The sequence below is a fragment of the Numida meleagris genome, chromosome Z, assembly GCF_002078875.1.
Source record: "Numida meleagris isolate 19003 breed g44 Domestic line chromosome Z, NumMel1.0, whole genome shotgun sequence".
Taxonomy (NCBI): domain Eukaryota; kingdom Metazoa; phylum Chordata; class Aves; order Galliformes; family Numididae; genus Numida; species Numida meleagris.
Window position 1 is genome coordinate 23,395,505 of NC_034438.1, and position 17,532 is coordinate 23,413,036.

The window sequence follows — 17,532 nt, forward strand, 5'->3', positions numbered from 1 at the left end:
CAGATAGAAGTGACAGTTGCTTTCCTCCAGTCCTCAAGCACTTCTCCCAGTTGTGATGACTGAACTAAGATTATAGAGTGGCCTTGCTATCACATTTGCTGGATCTGTGAGCACTTGTAGCTAGCTGCATTAGGGCTCATGGATGCCCAAAGGATAGTAATTTAACTCTCTGCCATTTTCCAGTTTGCTTTTAAGTCAGCCATTCCGCTGTGTTTGTATATAGATATGGAAGATGTTACAAAATCAAAATGATTTCTTTTCCACTCCCAAATTTATTGTTTTGATTTTGATGTTTTGGACCATAATAGTGCCTTTTGTCTTCGCTAGAATTAGTCCTATATCTGGGACAGCTGTTGCTGACAATGGAATTTGTGAATAACATTTGTTTTTAAAGAATTGTAAAATGCATAATTTTGCAAGTGTGTAGCTTGTATAGATTGAAATTAACCGTAATATGAAAGTTAGCCATTCAGAAATACGGGAATATGTATTAAAACTACCTTTGTAATGGAGAATATGGATCAACTTTACTGATGTAAGAAGTTAGCAGACTTTTCGGCTAACAAGGTAGAATTCAAACAGGTAGCTTTTACACTGTTTATAGATTTCATAGCTGATATGTACAAATCTATTTTGAAGCACTTCATTGATTCTCCATAATTTCTCTTTTCCCAGCACCAAGGATGATCATTTCAATGTTAACATTCAGCCCCCTGTTGGAGAACTGCTTTTGCCTGTCACTATGTCAGAGAAAGACTTTAAGAAGGAACAAGGTGAGAAATACTGTTTTAGCAGCTTTGGTAAATGTATTTGGATGAGAAAAGGTTGTGTGGCTTTCAATTTCCAAGCGTACAGCAAGTGCTTCCAGTGTAGCTGCTTGTGTTAGTCTCTATTAGTATTCAGTCTGATACTAATGATTTAATTTAAAAATATCTTTAAAAGGACATGCAGTGCTATTTGACAGGTGTTCAGTGTGCCTTTAAAAACACAGATACCACCCTTCACCCTGAAACAGTCTTTTGGCTGAGTTTTGTCTTCTGTCATGAAATATATTGTTTCCTACTATCTGTAAAGCAGAAAGTTGGAACTCTAGCCTCCAGAAGTTAATCAAATACATATTGATACTGTTGTCTGCATTTACTAGTCTTTTTTCCAAGGCTGCTCTTAAATGCCATTATTGTACTTGTTCAACTACTTGAAATTTTCACGTTTTTCCTTTAAGCACTTCATATAAAAAGAATATTCTTGTCAGAATAATGTTTTAGAAGCATGACATCTTTTATATACTTGAGCATGCATTCTTTTTATGTTGTGTCTTTAAAGAGTAAGTTTCTTCTCCTAGTCCAAACAGAAACCTCCATGATAGCTCAATTATAACTCAATTACGTTATACAAAGTAATTAGAGAAGAATGTATTAAGGTAGGAGAGTGGGAGTTTAATGGAACATTCCACACTACTACCCTTAAGTTGAATGTAGTTCCTGGACATTTTAAAATATAAATAATTACATTTTGGATGCATTCAAATGCAGCAGTGTTTAGTCATTCATCTTTCTCAATGTATGGGATCTACATGTGTAAATCTTTCCACACTGAGGTAAGAATATACCTGTGGGGTCCTGTCTCATTGCTGTGTAAGGCTCAGAAACTCAGTATATCCATCAAGCAGTCAAGAACACCAATGAGTAAGACTGTGTATTAATAATTATTGCTTTAGAGCATTTCTTGTGTTTGTATTTTTGAATGATTAAGAAAGTAGCTTAAATATTGCTTAGATCATTTTCAGTTAAGCTTACTTTTGCAATGAAAAGTTAGGGTTGTGCTTTGTTTTCTTAACCCATTTATACTTATCTGCTGTTCTTACCCTTTGCTTGCTAAAGCCTGCCTCTCTGCTTTATACCTGCTCAGCAACCCAAGGTGAGTGATTGAATGAGGCCGTAGTACATTTATTTTAAACTGTTCCCTTCTAAAATTTGTAGTTGAGATTGTAGGGAAAGAAAAGCAGGTTACTGTGCTCCTTTCCCCATGTTTTCGTATTTGTTTGCTTTGAGATACTTCGATAGAGTTTTTGTACATTTTGCTGTGACTGAGGGCTTCTTTTCCTCCTGACTGGCCATACAGAACCACGAGCACATAGAAGAAGTGTACTTGGAGAATAGCTGTGTTCCTCTGTGGAGTTGTTGCCAAAATTCCTTTTTCTTCTGCCATTTTACTTCTATGGTTGTTGATTATTTGTCTGAATAAATCTGGCAGCTGTTTGCTATGTTTAATAGAGCAGAAAGGCTACTCTGAATAAAGCTATTTGAAAATTTGTTTATATGAAGTATTTGTAAATCCATGAAGGTCTCTTGGCATTTCTGTATTGCTCTCTCTGTCTCCCTGCATTCATTCTTTGATGCAGGACTTGATGCTGGCAAATTTACCACAGGTTTAAAAACCTTTGCAGTTGATTTTTTTTTTTTTTTGTTATAGATATCAGCTGTTTCAGAATATTCCGAGTAATAGAGGTCTCCATTCCAAATTTTACCTAAGTGTTTATTACAGGTATCTAGGAGCAGCTAGTATTTGAAGAGAATTACTATGTGCTCTTGCTAAATGAAAAATCTGAATTGCAGTAATAAATGCAGGGCAGTTTAGAAGTTAGTATGCATTATTCTATTTTGTGTTTAACTTCCATGTGTCTGTATGTTCCAAATGAATCTGATTTATAAACTTGTTTTTTCCTTTTCGTGCCTTCATTTATTTGTTTATTTATTTATTTATTTATTGTCTTTTTTGCACGTAAGATGTTTCAAGTCTTGTAATACGAAATGCCTTATTTTATTTGCCACCAAAACAAGTAGGGAAAAAAACAGTAAAGGAATGAGGAGAATACTAGAAACGCAAGACTATACTGGGGGAGAATGAGTGTATGCACAGGTTTTAAGGATTTTTACATCAAAATTGTGTGTATAATCTAAGAAGAATGCTAAAGAGAAATATCCAGCATTATACAGAAACATAGAAGACAATTCATTGCTTCACATCTTTACTCAATTACACTATGCTGTTTTACATTGTCTGTTACGTCTGTGTTTTTTCATTTTATTCCTGATGGCATAAGGAGAGGGAAACAGACAGGTTATTGAATATTCATGGCTGTGAAGGCTATCTAGTGGTAGGAACAAACCTCGAAAGCTCTATTTGTGCACATGCTGCACATCATATGTATAGCCTTGCTTACACCATGTTGCCTTTCCTCTCATTCTGAACTGGGGAATCCTCCTGTGAGGTAATGCCCCAGAGCTACCACTGAGCTGACGTTAATGTTTTGACAATTCCGAAGCAGTGGGTAAAAATGGTATTGTTAAAATATTTTTTACCTCTCTGGTTAAATATTTTTACTTCAGGCCTGAGGATTTCATATCCTATCACACCATGTCCTCCAGAAAAGCTGGGTTTCTTTAGCAGGAATTCAGTAGAAGTCGGGCATGTGCTGCTGGGATCTCTGTATCCGAACTTCTACCAGTCTGCTTTTGTAAATATCAATAGAAAAAATCCTCGGGGGCTTGATTCAGAATAGGACTAATCTGGTAGCTAACATACCTTGTTGTCTGCAAGTATAACTTTTCCAATTTCATTTCCTTTTATCATTAAAAATAGGTACAGTTATTTCAATTTATCAGTTAGCTAAACCAGATCAATTGCTGTTCTCTGACTTGAGTTTTCTTAGATTCTAATGTTTCATGCAATATTAAATGTGGCATGTGATTGTTATAGCTGGATCTTAGTTACAATTTTTATGACAATGATTTCAAAATAGACAGGTAAAAGTACTTCAAGTGTAAGGATTTCTACCCACACTACTTACTGACATGTTTTAAAATAATTCTGTTGATTATTTTTAAGAAGTGTATAAGTGTATGTACTTCAAGGGAAAAAAAAATTGAGTAAACAAATTGTTTTCTTAATTTTATTAAAATTTATGCATCCAGCTTGTCTTCCTAACAAGCAGGATGCTAATTCTTTAAATGGTTGGACATTCTGGCCCTTGACTACCACAAGCAATCATATTTGATGCCCCTTAATTAGAGCACCCTTTTTTCTTTCCAGGTTCTTTTCCACCTCAGCAATCGAGACAATACATTTGCTTACCATGCTGCTCTCCTAAGTGTTCTTTTGCATGTAAATTAATCTTGATTCAGTTTACACTGTCATGCTGAGTGGTACAAATTGCCTATAACAATAAAACAGCATGAGTTAAAAATAAAGGGGGGTGGAAAGGCAGATTGAATGTGTGCCTTACTTGATAGGATGTTACTTTGCTTTATGCCAATACATTAGTCGACGATAATGAATCTTCTGTTCTGAAAAGCATGGTTTAGTTGATTTTTTTAATTTTACTTCAATGGAGCAGTACCTTGTCTTTTATAGAACAAGTTAGACAAACCATTAATGACAAGAGTGTTAAGGTTAAATATGAAGCAATGCATTCACTTCTCTGAGTGCTATCCATCTTTCCATTTACAGGAGGTTGACAAAAGTACTGGCTTTGTACAACATTTCCTTTAATTACATGCTGCGGGAAACAGGCTTTTAACATAAACATAGTTGCATTCATTTATTCAGCATTTGCTCTTCAATAGAGCTTAATGGAGAAGGTTTAAATCCTAAATGAGTACACACATCTCTCAGCAGTGTTATGTCAGTCCCCGTGCTCTGCTTAAAAGCAGTTCTCGTCTGCGTATGTATTTTTTAAAGCTTTTGCCTAATAGTGAAGTTAAACAATTTGAAACAGAATGTACCATTCCCAAGATAAAGCTGATTTTTATAGAAGTTGCATGCTTATTTTTGTTCCCTTCAAGTGCAGATCACGTTCAAAAATATCCCATTATTTACTCATAAGCTGTTCTATTTTTACTTTGATGCTTCTTATTTTGTAACAGCAGCTAATGCTCATTCTAGTGCATTAAAATGTTGGATATATTTTTTTAATTGCTGTACTCAGCATCTTTGTGCCATTTGCTATGGGTTAGAACTGTATGTGCAGCCCTAAAATATTAGGCTTTTGAGGGTTTTGCATTGTTTCTATTATTTATGTTATTGTTGATTTCAGACACGTGATAGTTCTCTCAAAAGTATTGTGTTCCATTGTTTGTGTTTTCAGCTTCTGAACGTAATGTAAAAATACACACAATGCTAAGGTGTAGTTACTGTTGGATTTTAATCAACATGAGTGTCCCGCAGATTATTCTTATAACTAATGAATGTTGATAGGAGAGAAAATATTGGGTTTTTGTTGTTGTTGTTCAAATGACCTTGAACAACATTTCTTTCTTTACTTTTTTTTGTATGTACATATGCCTTGATGTAATCTTGATATTTCTGTTCCATTCTATAGTAATATTAGAATTGTTCTAATCAAATAGTTTATCGTGACATTTTAAAGAGATAGGTGCTAATGGAATTTCCCAGTTTCTAACGTGATGACTTTATCTTCATGAACTAAATTGATCTGGTGATTACTGCCTAAATTTCAAGGTTATTTTTAGCAATTTGATATTAAATTATTATTATGTATGATGATTTTATGATTGAAAGATTAGAAGGCCTCTTTTTATATGGCCTTACATAAGCTGGACTTTTCTAAAACAATCTTACCCAATATCTCCTTCATGTGTGTACGTTCTTGTAGGTTATGCTGTTGGAGAAAAGGAACCATCCTTGTTTCACAGTTGCATTAGTAAACACATGATTGTTAAGTTACTATTAATTTTTTTTCCAGTTATGTGGTCTTTCAAATAATACATTAAACTGATGTAATCATATAATTTCAAATGAAATTATTAGCAAATTATTTAACTTTAAATGCATATGTTTTTGTTTGTTTAGAAATTTCTTCTTGTTTTGGTTTTATGCATGGTAAGCAAACAAATCGTAAGTATTCATAATGAAATATGAATGTTTCAGGGATGCTGACAGGAATGAATGAGACATCTGCTACCATAGATGTTGCTCCACAGAACTCTACTAGTCGTGTAATAATTGAGAGACTGGTGAAGGCAGCAAACCTGGGTGTAGTCCCTTCTGGTCAAGATAAAATACACAGGTAAGAATACATGTCACTTGCAGTGAGATTATTTTTTAATATGAATTCCAGTTGGTTCAAAATTCAGCATTTTCTAATATTAGGGAAAATTTGATTGCCTGCAGTTTTAACAAACATGGTGTGCAACTTGGGCTCTGACATAGAATCCGAACCAGATATTAACTTGAATACTTGTCAACTCTTTATTTGAATGTATACAGTACATTAAATATCTAGACCTTACTGAACATAGCTAGGTAGAATTGTCCATTTCTTAGTTTTGTTTCAAAGAGAAAAGATAGCCTTTTCAAGGCACTGTACTTTCAGTAGTATCTACATGTTTTTCTGACTTTTGTTTCTGTTTCCAAAAGTAGGTTTATCTGGATATATAATCTGAGAGAAGCATCTTGATTTTTTTCCACATTAATTTTTTACCTGTAATATCCAACAACATAAATCACATAATTATTTTATTTTTAATTAGATGAAGATCATTTAAAGTACAGGTTGAACATTACACTGAACATTTTATTCTCCTTCTTGTATATGTGCAAGGAAAAATGTAATTTTCATCAGCCAAGAAAGTCATTGGCTCTGTCTAATTCCAGGTCATCCCATTTTATCAAAAAGCAGTGGTATAGAATGTAAGTTGAATCAATATGGCTATTTGTTAATCATAGCTTTTAATATGATTGACTGAAAATATTTAGTCCAGTGAATGTGTATGTCTTGTCACTTGTGACAAGAGCAAGTAGGAAAATTGCTATGTATGGAAAATGGAGTAGAAACAAATAATAACAGCAAAACATCACAGCTGTTACCTTAGCCTCCTGAATTTTGCTGTTTAAATAAAAGCAAAGTATCTCCTCTGAAGGTAAAGAACAGTCTTCTCTGAAATTTTGGTGGCTTAGATGACTGTTTGGAATGTTAAGAATCATGTAGCCTACACAGCTCAAATAAGCTGATATTTCTCTTCTTTGGATTTTGTCTTTTTTGCATCACTGGGCATTTATATTGCATTGCATTAAGATTAACCCAGCTGGATTTTCCTATGCATTTGATACGGTCAATGATAAAATTCTGTTTCACCATAAAAACATGGTACAGCTAGTGCGATTGCACTGAAATGATTGTCACTATTGACACCTGCTCCTCCGTGAAAGTGTCCTCATTTGTTGCATCCCTCAGGGATCTATACAGCTTGCAGTCTCAATATCAATTCAAAGACTAGGTGAGAGTGTCAATCAAGGGAGACTAAAGTGTCTGTGGTATACAGGTGTTCTTCATCTTTACCCTATCCATCACATGACACTTTGTGCATAGGGATGGATTGTTTTGTGACCGAGTCTCAAAAAGGCTGCCTAAAATAGTAGCTCAGTACCTAAGTCAGCCACAGGCTTCCTAATTGTAGAGAAGTTTCTAATTTGTTCTTGCTTTCTCTGTCTTTTCGTAAAAAGGAGGAAGTTTTCCACAAAGAGAGCCAGTAACTCAGTTGAAGATTTACTTGCTGTTGTGTGCACTCCTTCAGAGACAGTGGTTCAAGACGTGTTCTGTTAGGGTTGATGTATACAGAACGCTTTAGAGCATCCTAAAATTTGGAGTGTTTGCTGAAGTGTTCTTTTCATTTGGAATAGAATATATTCAGGCTACTGTAGAAGTTACAGACTAGTTAGCATTTACAGTGTCCAGTAGGGAGAAAAGACAGGTTTATAACAACTTAAACACCTGCTAGAAATTCCCAGAAGTGATGGGTGTCTAGAAAACAGTCTATCATGTGCTTCACTGTAAGCAGAGTTCACAAATACTTTGTAGTTATATTTGCAGGTACACAAATGAGAACAGTAACTAATGAATACTGAGATGAACCTGTTCATCTGTTAAAGACTGCTGTGTTATCACTAATGAATCCTACACTTAGACAAATGAATATCTGAGATTATTGTTCATAGATAGTGATTCACCATTAATGAATACTCTCAAATCTCTAAAAGAAACCACTAAAATATTTATATGTATGTATATATAAACAAATATATATATATTTAAGTTAAATCAACTGTCATTATAGTTAACAAAACCAGAATCTATTCTTGCAAAATGTCATAGATGTAAAATGTGTGGTGTGACTTGTTTTGCAACACATACAGCATTTCAAGATGATAAAAAAAAAAGCTTTTACCTTGAAAAAGCAGTAATGAATATGATAAAAATATCATTAAATTTAATTTTTTCTTCATCTCCGATAGTATTGCCATTTGTCCTGTTTGTTTAATTGCAAGTAGTATTTGGAAAGACAAAACTGTATACAACAACTTGTTTAATCTCTTCTGTGAGTAGTTGTGTTCATTTCTTGGAAAAGCTTAGTACATACCCCTTTATACAGGAAAAGCAGTACTATTTTTAACCTGACATTGTTGTCCGCACTGTGCAGCCTGAATTGCATGAACCTCTAAGTTGGTCATTCCCAACATGAGTAATATTACTTAATGACTGCTAATGGCAAGAAATGTAATGAAATATACTCATTCAAAATGCAGTAGTGTAGTTTAATATAAGCCTACCTAATGAGCAGGAACAGGTGCGTATTTCTTGTTTTTTTCTCTGTCTGAGCATATTTTCACTCATGACAAAGATGTTGTCATGTTGGTGGGACCCAATTACTTCTCTTGAAATGTGTAGCCCTATTTAGGATTGCATTTTTTCACCAAAATCACTAAGGCAACTAAAGTAAAGGTTTGAAAATAAATACTTGCAACAAATATCAAGAGAATAGCATGTACTCACCAATGAAAAATGAAGTAAATGTAAACCTGTCAAATACACTGGCTATATGTGAGTCCATATAACAGAGTAGCAACACTTTCTAACATGCTTTTTTGCTCTCTTTACCCTATGGCTACTGAATTTTTATCGTTAGGAGAAAGTAATAATCTAACTGTTACTGTAGATCAAAATGTCAGATAATACAGTTGATTGCATTTTAGACTGTATTTTCTGACCTGTTCTACTTATCTGCAAAAATTCGTAGATCAGTAATCAATATCAGAGCGTGAATGTGCAGATTTGTATTCACATTTTTGCAAAATGAATTTGTTGTACCATTTTAGTTGCCTAGGTATGGTAACCTGTTTCTGAAGTGAGTTTATACAAGCTGATAAGTCTCTGGGTCTTGGAGGGCTGCATGTGGTGCACTCACATTCTTCACAGGATTTTACTATTTTATGTATTGTTCTTTCTAGCTTTGGTCTCAAGGGGAAGCATTGTTTCAGTATTAAGACTTCTACTAAAGACAATGATGTGTAATTAACTGAAAGACAGGATTTTTTTCAGAACAGGAAATACAATTTTTCTGTGAATTTGAAAACTTCAGCAAAATTTGTGTGCATTACTCCTCTTAAAATATTTCACAAAGGTGATTATGGTGATTGTTGTAAAAATCTTAAAGCTTACATTGTGATTTCCATTTTCTGAGAACTACTGTTTGTTAATTATTTAAGAGAGGAAGGGTGGAAATAGGTTGAAGAACACATAGAAAGTGACCAAATGATTTCAAAAATAATCTGAAAATGCCTAAGGCTTTCAGTCATGTGATTCATCTGTGGGCATCGTGTGAATATCTACAAGCAAAGACATTGGAAGAAAAATATTTTTTCCTATAGGAAATCAAATCATCCTGAATAACCACAAATGCATTTAAGTTAAAGTATGTCTGCTGTTTGTATTCAGTGTGGAAAGTCTGACAGGTATTTTTCCATCTTCAAGATAAGAGGGTACATAACTGAGTGTATTTTTTCCCTCAGAGTTGATTCTTCTCAGGGCCAGCCCTTCAACTCCATGTCTCTGGTTGGGCAATAATACTCATTGCCTTATATATATAAAATATAAATTCTAGGCTGTTCTCTTCTGTTTCAAAATGTGATGAGACAAAGACTTTACTGAAATCAAGATTTTCAGTAATTTTCTTTTTAACTAACACGAGCCTTATTTATCAAGGGACATCCTAGTGTTACTTTCAATATCTGTTGCTTATTCCATCTCAGATGAATATTCTAAGAGTTCCTCAGGTGTCTTTCTGCTTTCTTCATTTTCAGCTTCATAATCTCCCACCAGGATAGGGTTTTTTTTCACTTTGATTGTAGCAGAAGACAACAGACAGTGATAGAATGAAAGGACGAGTTACAGACTTTACTTATCATTAGAATGGTCTTACAGTCCTCTTGAAAGTGCCAAAATACTGTCTACTATTATTTCAGGCCTTCTGGATGAAGGAAAGGTGTCCCAGGTTAATTTGACTTAGAATGAAAGTAACGGAAACAAAACATTACCACTACCTCCAAAATATGGCACAAAAATTTTCATGTGTTCACAGTAGCGAATACCAGAAAAACTCTTTCAGACCTGGAATCACACTAGGTTTATGCTGGTGTGATTCCACTGGTGTCAGAAAAAGTGTGTAACAGTATGGAGAACAGGGCCTTCTTGAACTATTTTCCTCTCCACCTTTCACTCTCTGAAACATTTTCTAGATGGAGTGCATTGTGCTTTAGTACATTGTTTCCCCCAGTTAAATGGCAAATTTTGCATTTGAAATGTAAAATGATGCAGTGTAGAGCATCTTTTCCACAGTTTTCATTCCTGAAGATTTTACTTGTGCATTGCCTAATCAGTCAGTGAGACAAAAGTCTAAACTCATCAGAGTAGATAAAAAGAGTAGATTATAGTTAACCTCAACCAGCTTAATGGTCCATTGAACTAACCTGGTGCTGCTCTTGTATTTTGAAAGGAATCCACAGTTAGTATCAGGAAATTGTCAGGTTAGAAAATAAGCATAGCATCATCTGCTTACCTTTATTCTGCAAGTCATGGCTTTAACCTGTTGTGGATAAGTAGGTATTTAACAGATGTTTAATATTTTCCACCTGGCATTTGGAGATTTGCATTATCTTTTAGCTAAACCAAAAACATACTATGGAAATCATATAATATGATGGTAAGCATACTGCAATGGATGGGCATTGAAAACCTGAAGAACATAAATGCAGCTAGACACAGTATTGAAATTTGCATGAAATACTGAAAGAAAAAAAAAAGAAGGAAAGAAAGAAAGAAGGAAGGAGGGAAGGAAGGAAGGGAAAAAGAAGGAAAGATCAATCCAAGGATCAACACTTGTTTTGCAGTAGCCTTTATTCCCCACCCCATGCATCAGCCTCGCAGTCTAGTTGTATTCACCCCTTTTTATCATTTTGCAACCTGTCATGTCCCATTTAGGTTATATTGGCAGACTGATTCTCAAAGGAAAGAAGGTTTTGTTTACAGACAATTTTGATTATCAGAGAATGGCTTGCTTAGTAATGTTATCATCCTCACACCTTTTTATCCAGCAACTCTTAATTTGGGGAGAAAAGGTGCATGACTATGCATGTGTGTAGGTGTGTATGTACTGAACAAACCTCTCTTTGAAAGGGTCCACTTGGAAAATCTTGGTCATCTTCCAGTTCATACTAAATTAGAAGAGTTCTCAAAAAGTTCCCAAGCCCCATGAGCCTGCCGTAGCTGACAACCGTAGGTGTTTCCAGTGTGTCAGACAGGAAGGACTACCACCCATTTATTGAAGGATAAACATAATCTAGAAATTAATGAGAAACAGATGTAAATTGTTTATATTTATTCCATTTGGATCCAAATACATGCTCTCAAAGGCTGACAAATAAGTCCTACAAGCCCAGAAAGACATTTTTAAAGACCGTTTCTCTAATGTGTGTACACAGAATTGTTTTCTAATATTTTTTACTAAGTAGTTACCTGTTTGAGAGCTCAGATGAAGTAAAGTGTACCTCCGGCAGTAGTTCCTTTGAAGCAGTTATGTGGACTGTTCTGTTTCCATAGCTTTTTAGCTGTTGGGCCTAGTCGTCTTTTCCTGCTCTTCAAGAGAGCTGTAATGGGTGGTGAAGTAAACAAACTTGTTATAAATTTGCAGCCTTGATTGTGCTTACTAATTTCTTTAGTAGGAATTAATTAAAGGGCTGGATGCCCTAGGCAAAAGTGTTTTCCTGCTAGCTTTTACCTGTAGGTGACAGAATTCTAAATGGAATGGTGAATCCCTGTCTACAGCTATTTCAGCTCTCCTTGTAGACAGAAGTTGTAAACTTTTAACATTTTTTAAGTTTACTGTAGAATCAGAGCTGGAAAAAAAAATGTAGAGTCTATTAAAGATCCAACTAGGCTGTTTATTTTTCTTTTGACAGCCTGTAGTGAAAGTCCTTCTGGTTAGTCACTACTCTTAGGTAAATATTTTTATTCCTAGATAAAAACAAAAATTGGATTTTTAAAATTGAATGTACTTGTTCTGCAGTTTCTACTATATAGTTCTTAATCAAATCCTAGTATTCTGAAACACAAAATTTCCTCACTGCTAACAAGATGGCCCTGCATGCACTAATACAATTTTTGTGTGTTAACATATGACGATTTTGATTAACTAGTACAAAACACTTGATGAAGATTAAGTCTTTCTACAACATTATTTAAAGACATTTTAAATATATTACTGCACATAAGGAGCTAGTATGTGAATTGCAAAATTTAAAAATAACTTTAAGAAGTCAAATTTGAGCTTAACAGTGAAAGTATATGAGTGAGTTATTTTGGATATAAAGTTAATCAAAACAGATTGTTAGAGCCTAGCTTGTTTACTGTCCACTAGAGGACAGCACTGCTTTTGTATCAGAATGCTGTGAACTGAAAAATACGTTCAGCGTTTTCTTTGAACAACAAACAGGAACCCTCTGAGTTAGTTGTTTAAGTAGAAAACATTTAATACTTAAACTAAATGAATGGGAGAACATCTTTGATTTGAAAGATCTCTGAGCAAGTTTAATTTTTTAATGTATTTCGGTAAGGTGAAATATTTTCTTGGAATTACCTAAATTTTTACAAGTGAAAATTTATAGCTTGTTTTAAAAGAGGACTGTATGTAATTTTCATATTTACCATATTGAACTCCTGACTATTTAGAAAAATAAAAAAAAAATACATGAGAAAAAAATAAATCAGACATGACAATTAGAGTTTTCTATGTGAGGAGCAACTACAGTGATCCAAGTTTTTAGCTTATTGAAGTTTTGGAAAGGATATATAAAAACCTCCATGTGAAAATGCTGAAGTTTTTGAGCTAAGAGGAAATACTGTGGAAGATCATGCAGCATCTTTTGAACACATGGAGTACTGCTGTGTACTGGACAACAAGTTCTGAGGACTTGTGTGAATTCATGCATTGTTGTTAGAAATACAATGAACTGCTCATTAACAGAGGACAAACTCAAAATCTTTAGCAAAAAAAAGTACATCTGAAAAAAAATACTTTCACAATAAAATGTAAAAATATATATATAAATATTAATAAAATTGTATGACTAAATAACCAGTGTTAAGCAAGTATATTTCTGAGAGGTTAACATCACCAAGTTAAGAAAAAGATGTTTGTTTTTGTGAATATTCTTCTGCTGCTTTGTTTCATTAAGCTTACTGTATCCCCAGGTCAGAATTAATTCACAGTAATGCTATTCCACATACTTTTTTCATGTTCTACTGCATTCTTAGAGAACTAATACATGTAGGCCAATTTTAAGATAAAATGCTGAATATAAGGGCTAACTGAAACTATTTTTTATGTCTGTATGATACACTGGAATCTACGTTATAGTTGCTCATTCTTCCATTTACAAATTAAAGACTAATGCACAGTAGTATTTTTTTCCTTTGAATATATTCATTGCATAACTTGATTACATGTTTGTGAACTTTGAACTAATTATTTATCTACAGCTAGGGCAGAGCACTGCATCTTGTGATCGTCTTTCTTACTAATAGGATTCTGTCTGCTTCAGCAGGCAATAATTGAAGGCTTAATGTGCAAGATTAAAAAAAAAAAAAAAAAAGTTTTAGCCTCCATGGGCCATTGTCACTGATTCTGGTAAGCGATAAAACCGAAAAAGAAGAAAATTTAGTTTAAATAGAGGAATCAAAGATGAAAACGAGTGCCTGACAGGAGAGAGCATGTGTTTTAGTGCTGTTGAATTATGTGTCACAAACCCTGCTCTGTTGTAAATAAATATCCAGATAGCGTTCAGCTGTAAATGCACTTTTTCAAACGCTGAATTTTAAAGATTAGATTTTTAGAATGAGTTGCTCTCTATTCCTTGGCTTGAAATTTTCATAATCTTTCCAAGTAAAAATGGCTCTCCTGCATATTGCAGCTATCTTCTTTCAAAAAATAAAGGAAAAAATCACCGCTAGTCCTTAGTGGGGCTAGCGTTTGGTAAATGCTGTTATACTGTAATTCTGATTCTCCTTTTTCCTTTATTAGGGATTCAGACCAACTATAAATAAAATATCCTGATAGAACAACCATTTAAAAAATTGTATTTTCATGACCAGAAATGTATTTGATTGTTAACTGTTAAAAGACTGAAAGACTTTATAAAAATACACAGTGCTTTATTGATGTTCACTTAGAATTTGATATATTTTATTAGCTACTGACAGATACCATATTTCTACAAATCTGTGAACTACTCCTCTCTTTTGCCATGTCACATAACCTCAGAATATTTACTGTTCTTTTTGAAGAAACATGTGTTTCTTTGCAAAAACTTAGAACATGCAGATAACTGCAGTGTAACAGAAACAACCATCTTAAAACTAGTAGTAAATATTTGGTTCTGTTTTCTGAATGTTCCTCTCATGTAACTTTGTGGGTTTGTTGTCTGTTTGTTTGTTTTACATATTCCCTGCTCTATCCTTTGTTTTCTTTGCTGCAACAGAACCACACGGATATTGTAATGTCTTATGCCAGGAGTTGCCCAAATGACAATTTCTCTATTTTGGAGAAATTTGCTCTATTAACAACCAGTGTACTAGTTAGATTTTAATGTTTGGCAGTGCAGTTTCCAAAGCTTCAGTCAAACTATGAACTCTGATTGTTTTTAATATCTTTTTAAAAATATTTGGACTCAAATTCTTATCTTTAAGGTAGTATCATCTTTCACAAAGAGTAAAAATAATTACTGGCCTCATGGGAAAATAAGAGCTGTTCCACACCTTCTCACAAAGAATAAATACCTGCTATACAGAGTGATTAATTTTTGCTGCTGAAAGATTTTTAATAGCTTTCTGGTCTAACTATTTAGTTGAGCAGAACACACATATCATAAAATTCACATGGCCTTATAAGTGTAAGCATATATAATGTAATAACATGTACTTACTTTAGAAATGAGACACTACCCAAATTGTTAAATGACAGAGTTTTTAAAACATCTAAATAATTAGCAAATCAGATTTACTGATTAAGTATTATAACCAAAAGTCAACAGGCTTCATCCTTAATAACAGAATTTGTTTCAAGAATCAAATCAACCTCTTACAACTGGTTTCAGAAATTTCTTCCCCGTTTTAAGGAACAGATTTTAGTTTCCAGAGTTCAAAAGCAGTGTTCAAGCCCATTCTGTCGTGGTTCTTCTGTACATCCTTTTCTTTGGTGAAAACATGTCATCTCATTATGTTCTTTTTTGACTACGTGACTCCAGATTACTGACCATTTATACAAACTTAGGCAATTCTAGTTATGCATACTAACATTTTGTGTAGAATTATCCAAGAATCAGACCCTTCACCTTGCAAACCACCTGAAAACTCACATTTATTGAAGTGTTCTTTTCAGAGGTATGGAAAAGTAATATTGATCACCTATCAGATTTTGCAAATGCACTTGTGAAAATATTGGCACAAAACTCATCTCTGGTGCTTTGGACTCTCCTGGCTTTCTCAGAACACTGACTTACATCACTTTCTGGTTTTAATAAAAGAGGTAAAATCAGGCCTTGGGGCTGTGAGACACAGCAGGAGTGCCCACTACCAACCTTTGTATGTGTGTACTCAGACATAATCCGCTCTGGGTTGTCCCAGGACACAACTGTTAAGTAAATAAAGTGACTAATAAGACTGTTGTTTATATAATTATTTGCCTGTCAAAATCAACAAGAGAAATAGTGATTATTTACATTGCAGTGCAAGTAGGCAAAATCACTGATACAAGTAGCTAAGTAGTTAATTTTTGTAGTAGTGATGTTGTCTCAGAATCTCCTGTGAAAGGGAGACGTCTTTGAATGTATCTATAATCCAGACAAAAGAAATAGATTGACCTGTGATGGGTGACATTAGAGAAGTGTCCCATGTTTCCTTAATTAGTATAATGTGTTATGAGATTTTGATATGCTTAGTTTAAAAAGAAAAAAAGGCAGAAATTACTTCTCGTTTAAAGAGAACCTGCTTCCTGCTTAAGTGGCTAATATTTTAATTAAGTCTGGAGTGAAGTTTTTTGAGTATCTCCTGATAAACTCCCTCCTTTATGTTGATGGTAATTAAACAGATCCCTAAGGGCCCTAGCAGGCGCTTTGCGAGGCCCGTGCTAATTGTCAGACATGAGACACTGACCAGTTGGTTTGCTCTTGAATAGCCGACAGCGTGCTGTCAGCCTAGCAGTTTTATTTTTCTGCATTGTGCGCTGTTGTCAGGGCTAACCGGGTCCTTTTGTGGCTGAAGATGTTGCGCAAATTGAGGCAGATGGCTCTGGTTCAGACACGTGTCCTTCAGCGGGAGGAGATTGGCCCTGCAAAGTGGGGTCAGGCTGGGTCACGGACCTGCTCCTCACTTGTTCGTGTTTTCAAAAGCCCATGTGCAGAAACTTGGTTGTTGTCAAGTAACCCGCAACAACAACAAAAAAGCAGAAAAGTGTGGCGTGTTCCTTGTGGGATACAGAGGACAAGGCTGCTGCCATCCTCATCCTTCCTGTCTCTTGGGCCATCCTGTGCATGCAGAATGAATTAACAGGATTGACGGAAGTTCATTGTGCCTAAAATGGCTTTTCAGTCCATTGTAGTGCTTAAAATGCTAGTTTTGCTTTAAATTCCATATAATTAGTGGATTCCTCATGTCTTGGAATTCAGTAATGGAGCATTAGTCCTAAATTTTATTTATCTGGATATTTTTTTTTGTTTGCTTTGTAGGACTAGAAAATACAGAAATGCTGACCACATTTTTGTGATAAATATTCTGGAGATAAATACAACCACAGGTGCATTGATGTGGTGTCTTGCCATTATCATTATTTCAGAGGATCGTGTTGGATGTTTATGAGTTTGAGTATTTTTAGCCTGAATTCATTCCTGCGGTGGCAGGAGGATGTGCTTTTCTGAAAACACAACAGTGTAGCTTTCTACACTGTTAATAGTGTAGAATCAAGCGTTCTACTGCATTTAATGTCATTGGATTTTCTTTGAGGCACCAAGTGATATTTACCCATGAAAATCCCCTTAGAACTGAATTCAGATCGACCATGTACACTAAACTAGATCCTGAGAACTGTACAGAAGCTGAAGTTTTGGAATGCGAATAATAATTTGATT

At 34.6% G+C, this 17,532-nt stretch overlaps 1 protein-coding gene across 8 annotated transcripts in view; it reads left to right on the plus strand.

Annotated features, from left to right (window-relative positions):
- AP3B1 (adaptor related protein complex 3 beta 1 subunit) overlaps window positions 1-17,532 on the plus strand; it is a 177,311-nt gene that overhangs the window by 158,804 nt on the left and 975 nt on the right. For all 8 annotated transcript variants that reach the window (XM_021379413.1, XM_021379412.1, XM_021379410.1 and 5 more), the window contains 2 exons: window positions 676-773; window positions 5,950-6,088. In XM_021379413.1, the coding sequence (XP_021235088.1) occupies window positions 676-773; window positions 5,950-6,088 (237 nt within the window). The remainder of the gene's footprint in view (window positions 1-675; window positions 774-5,949; window positions 6,089-17,532) is intronic.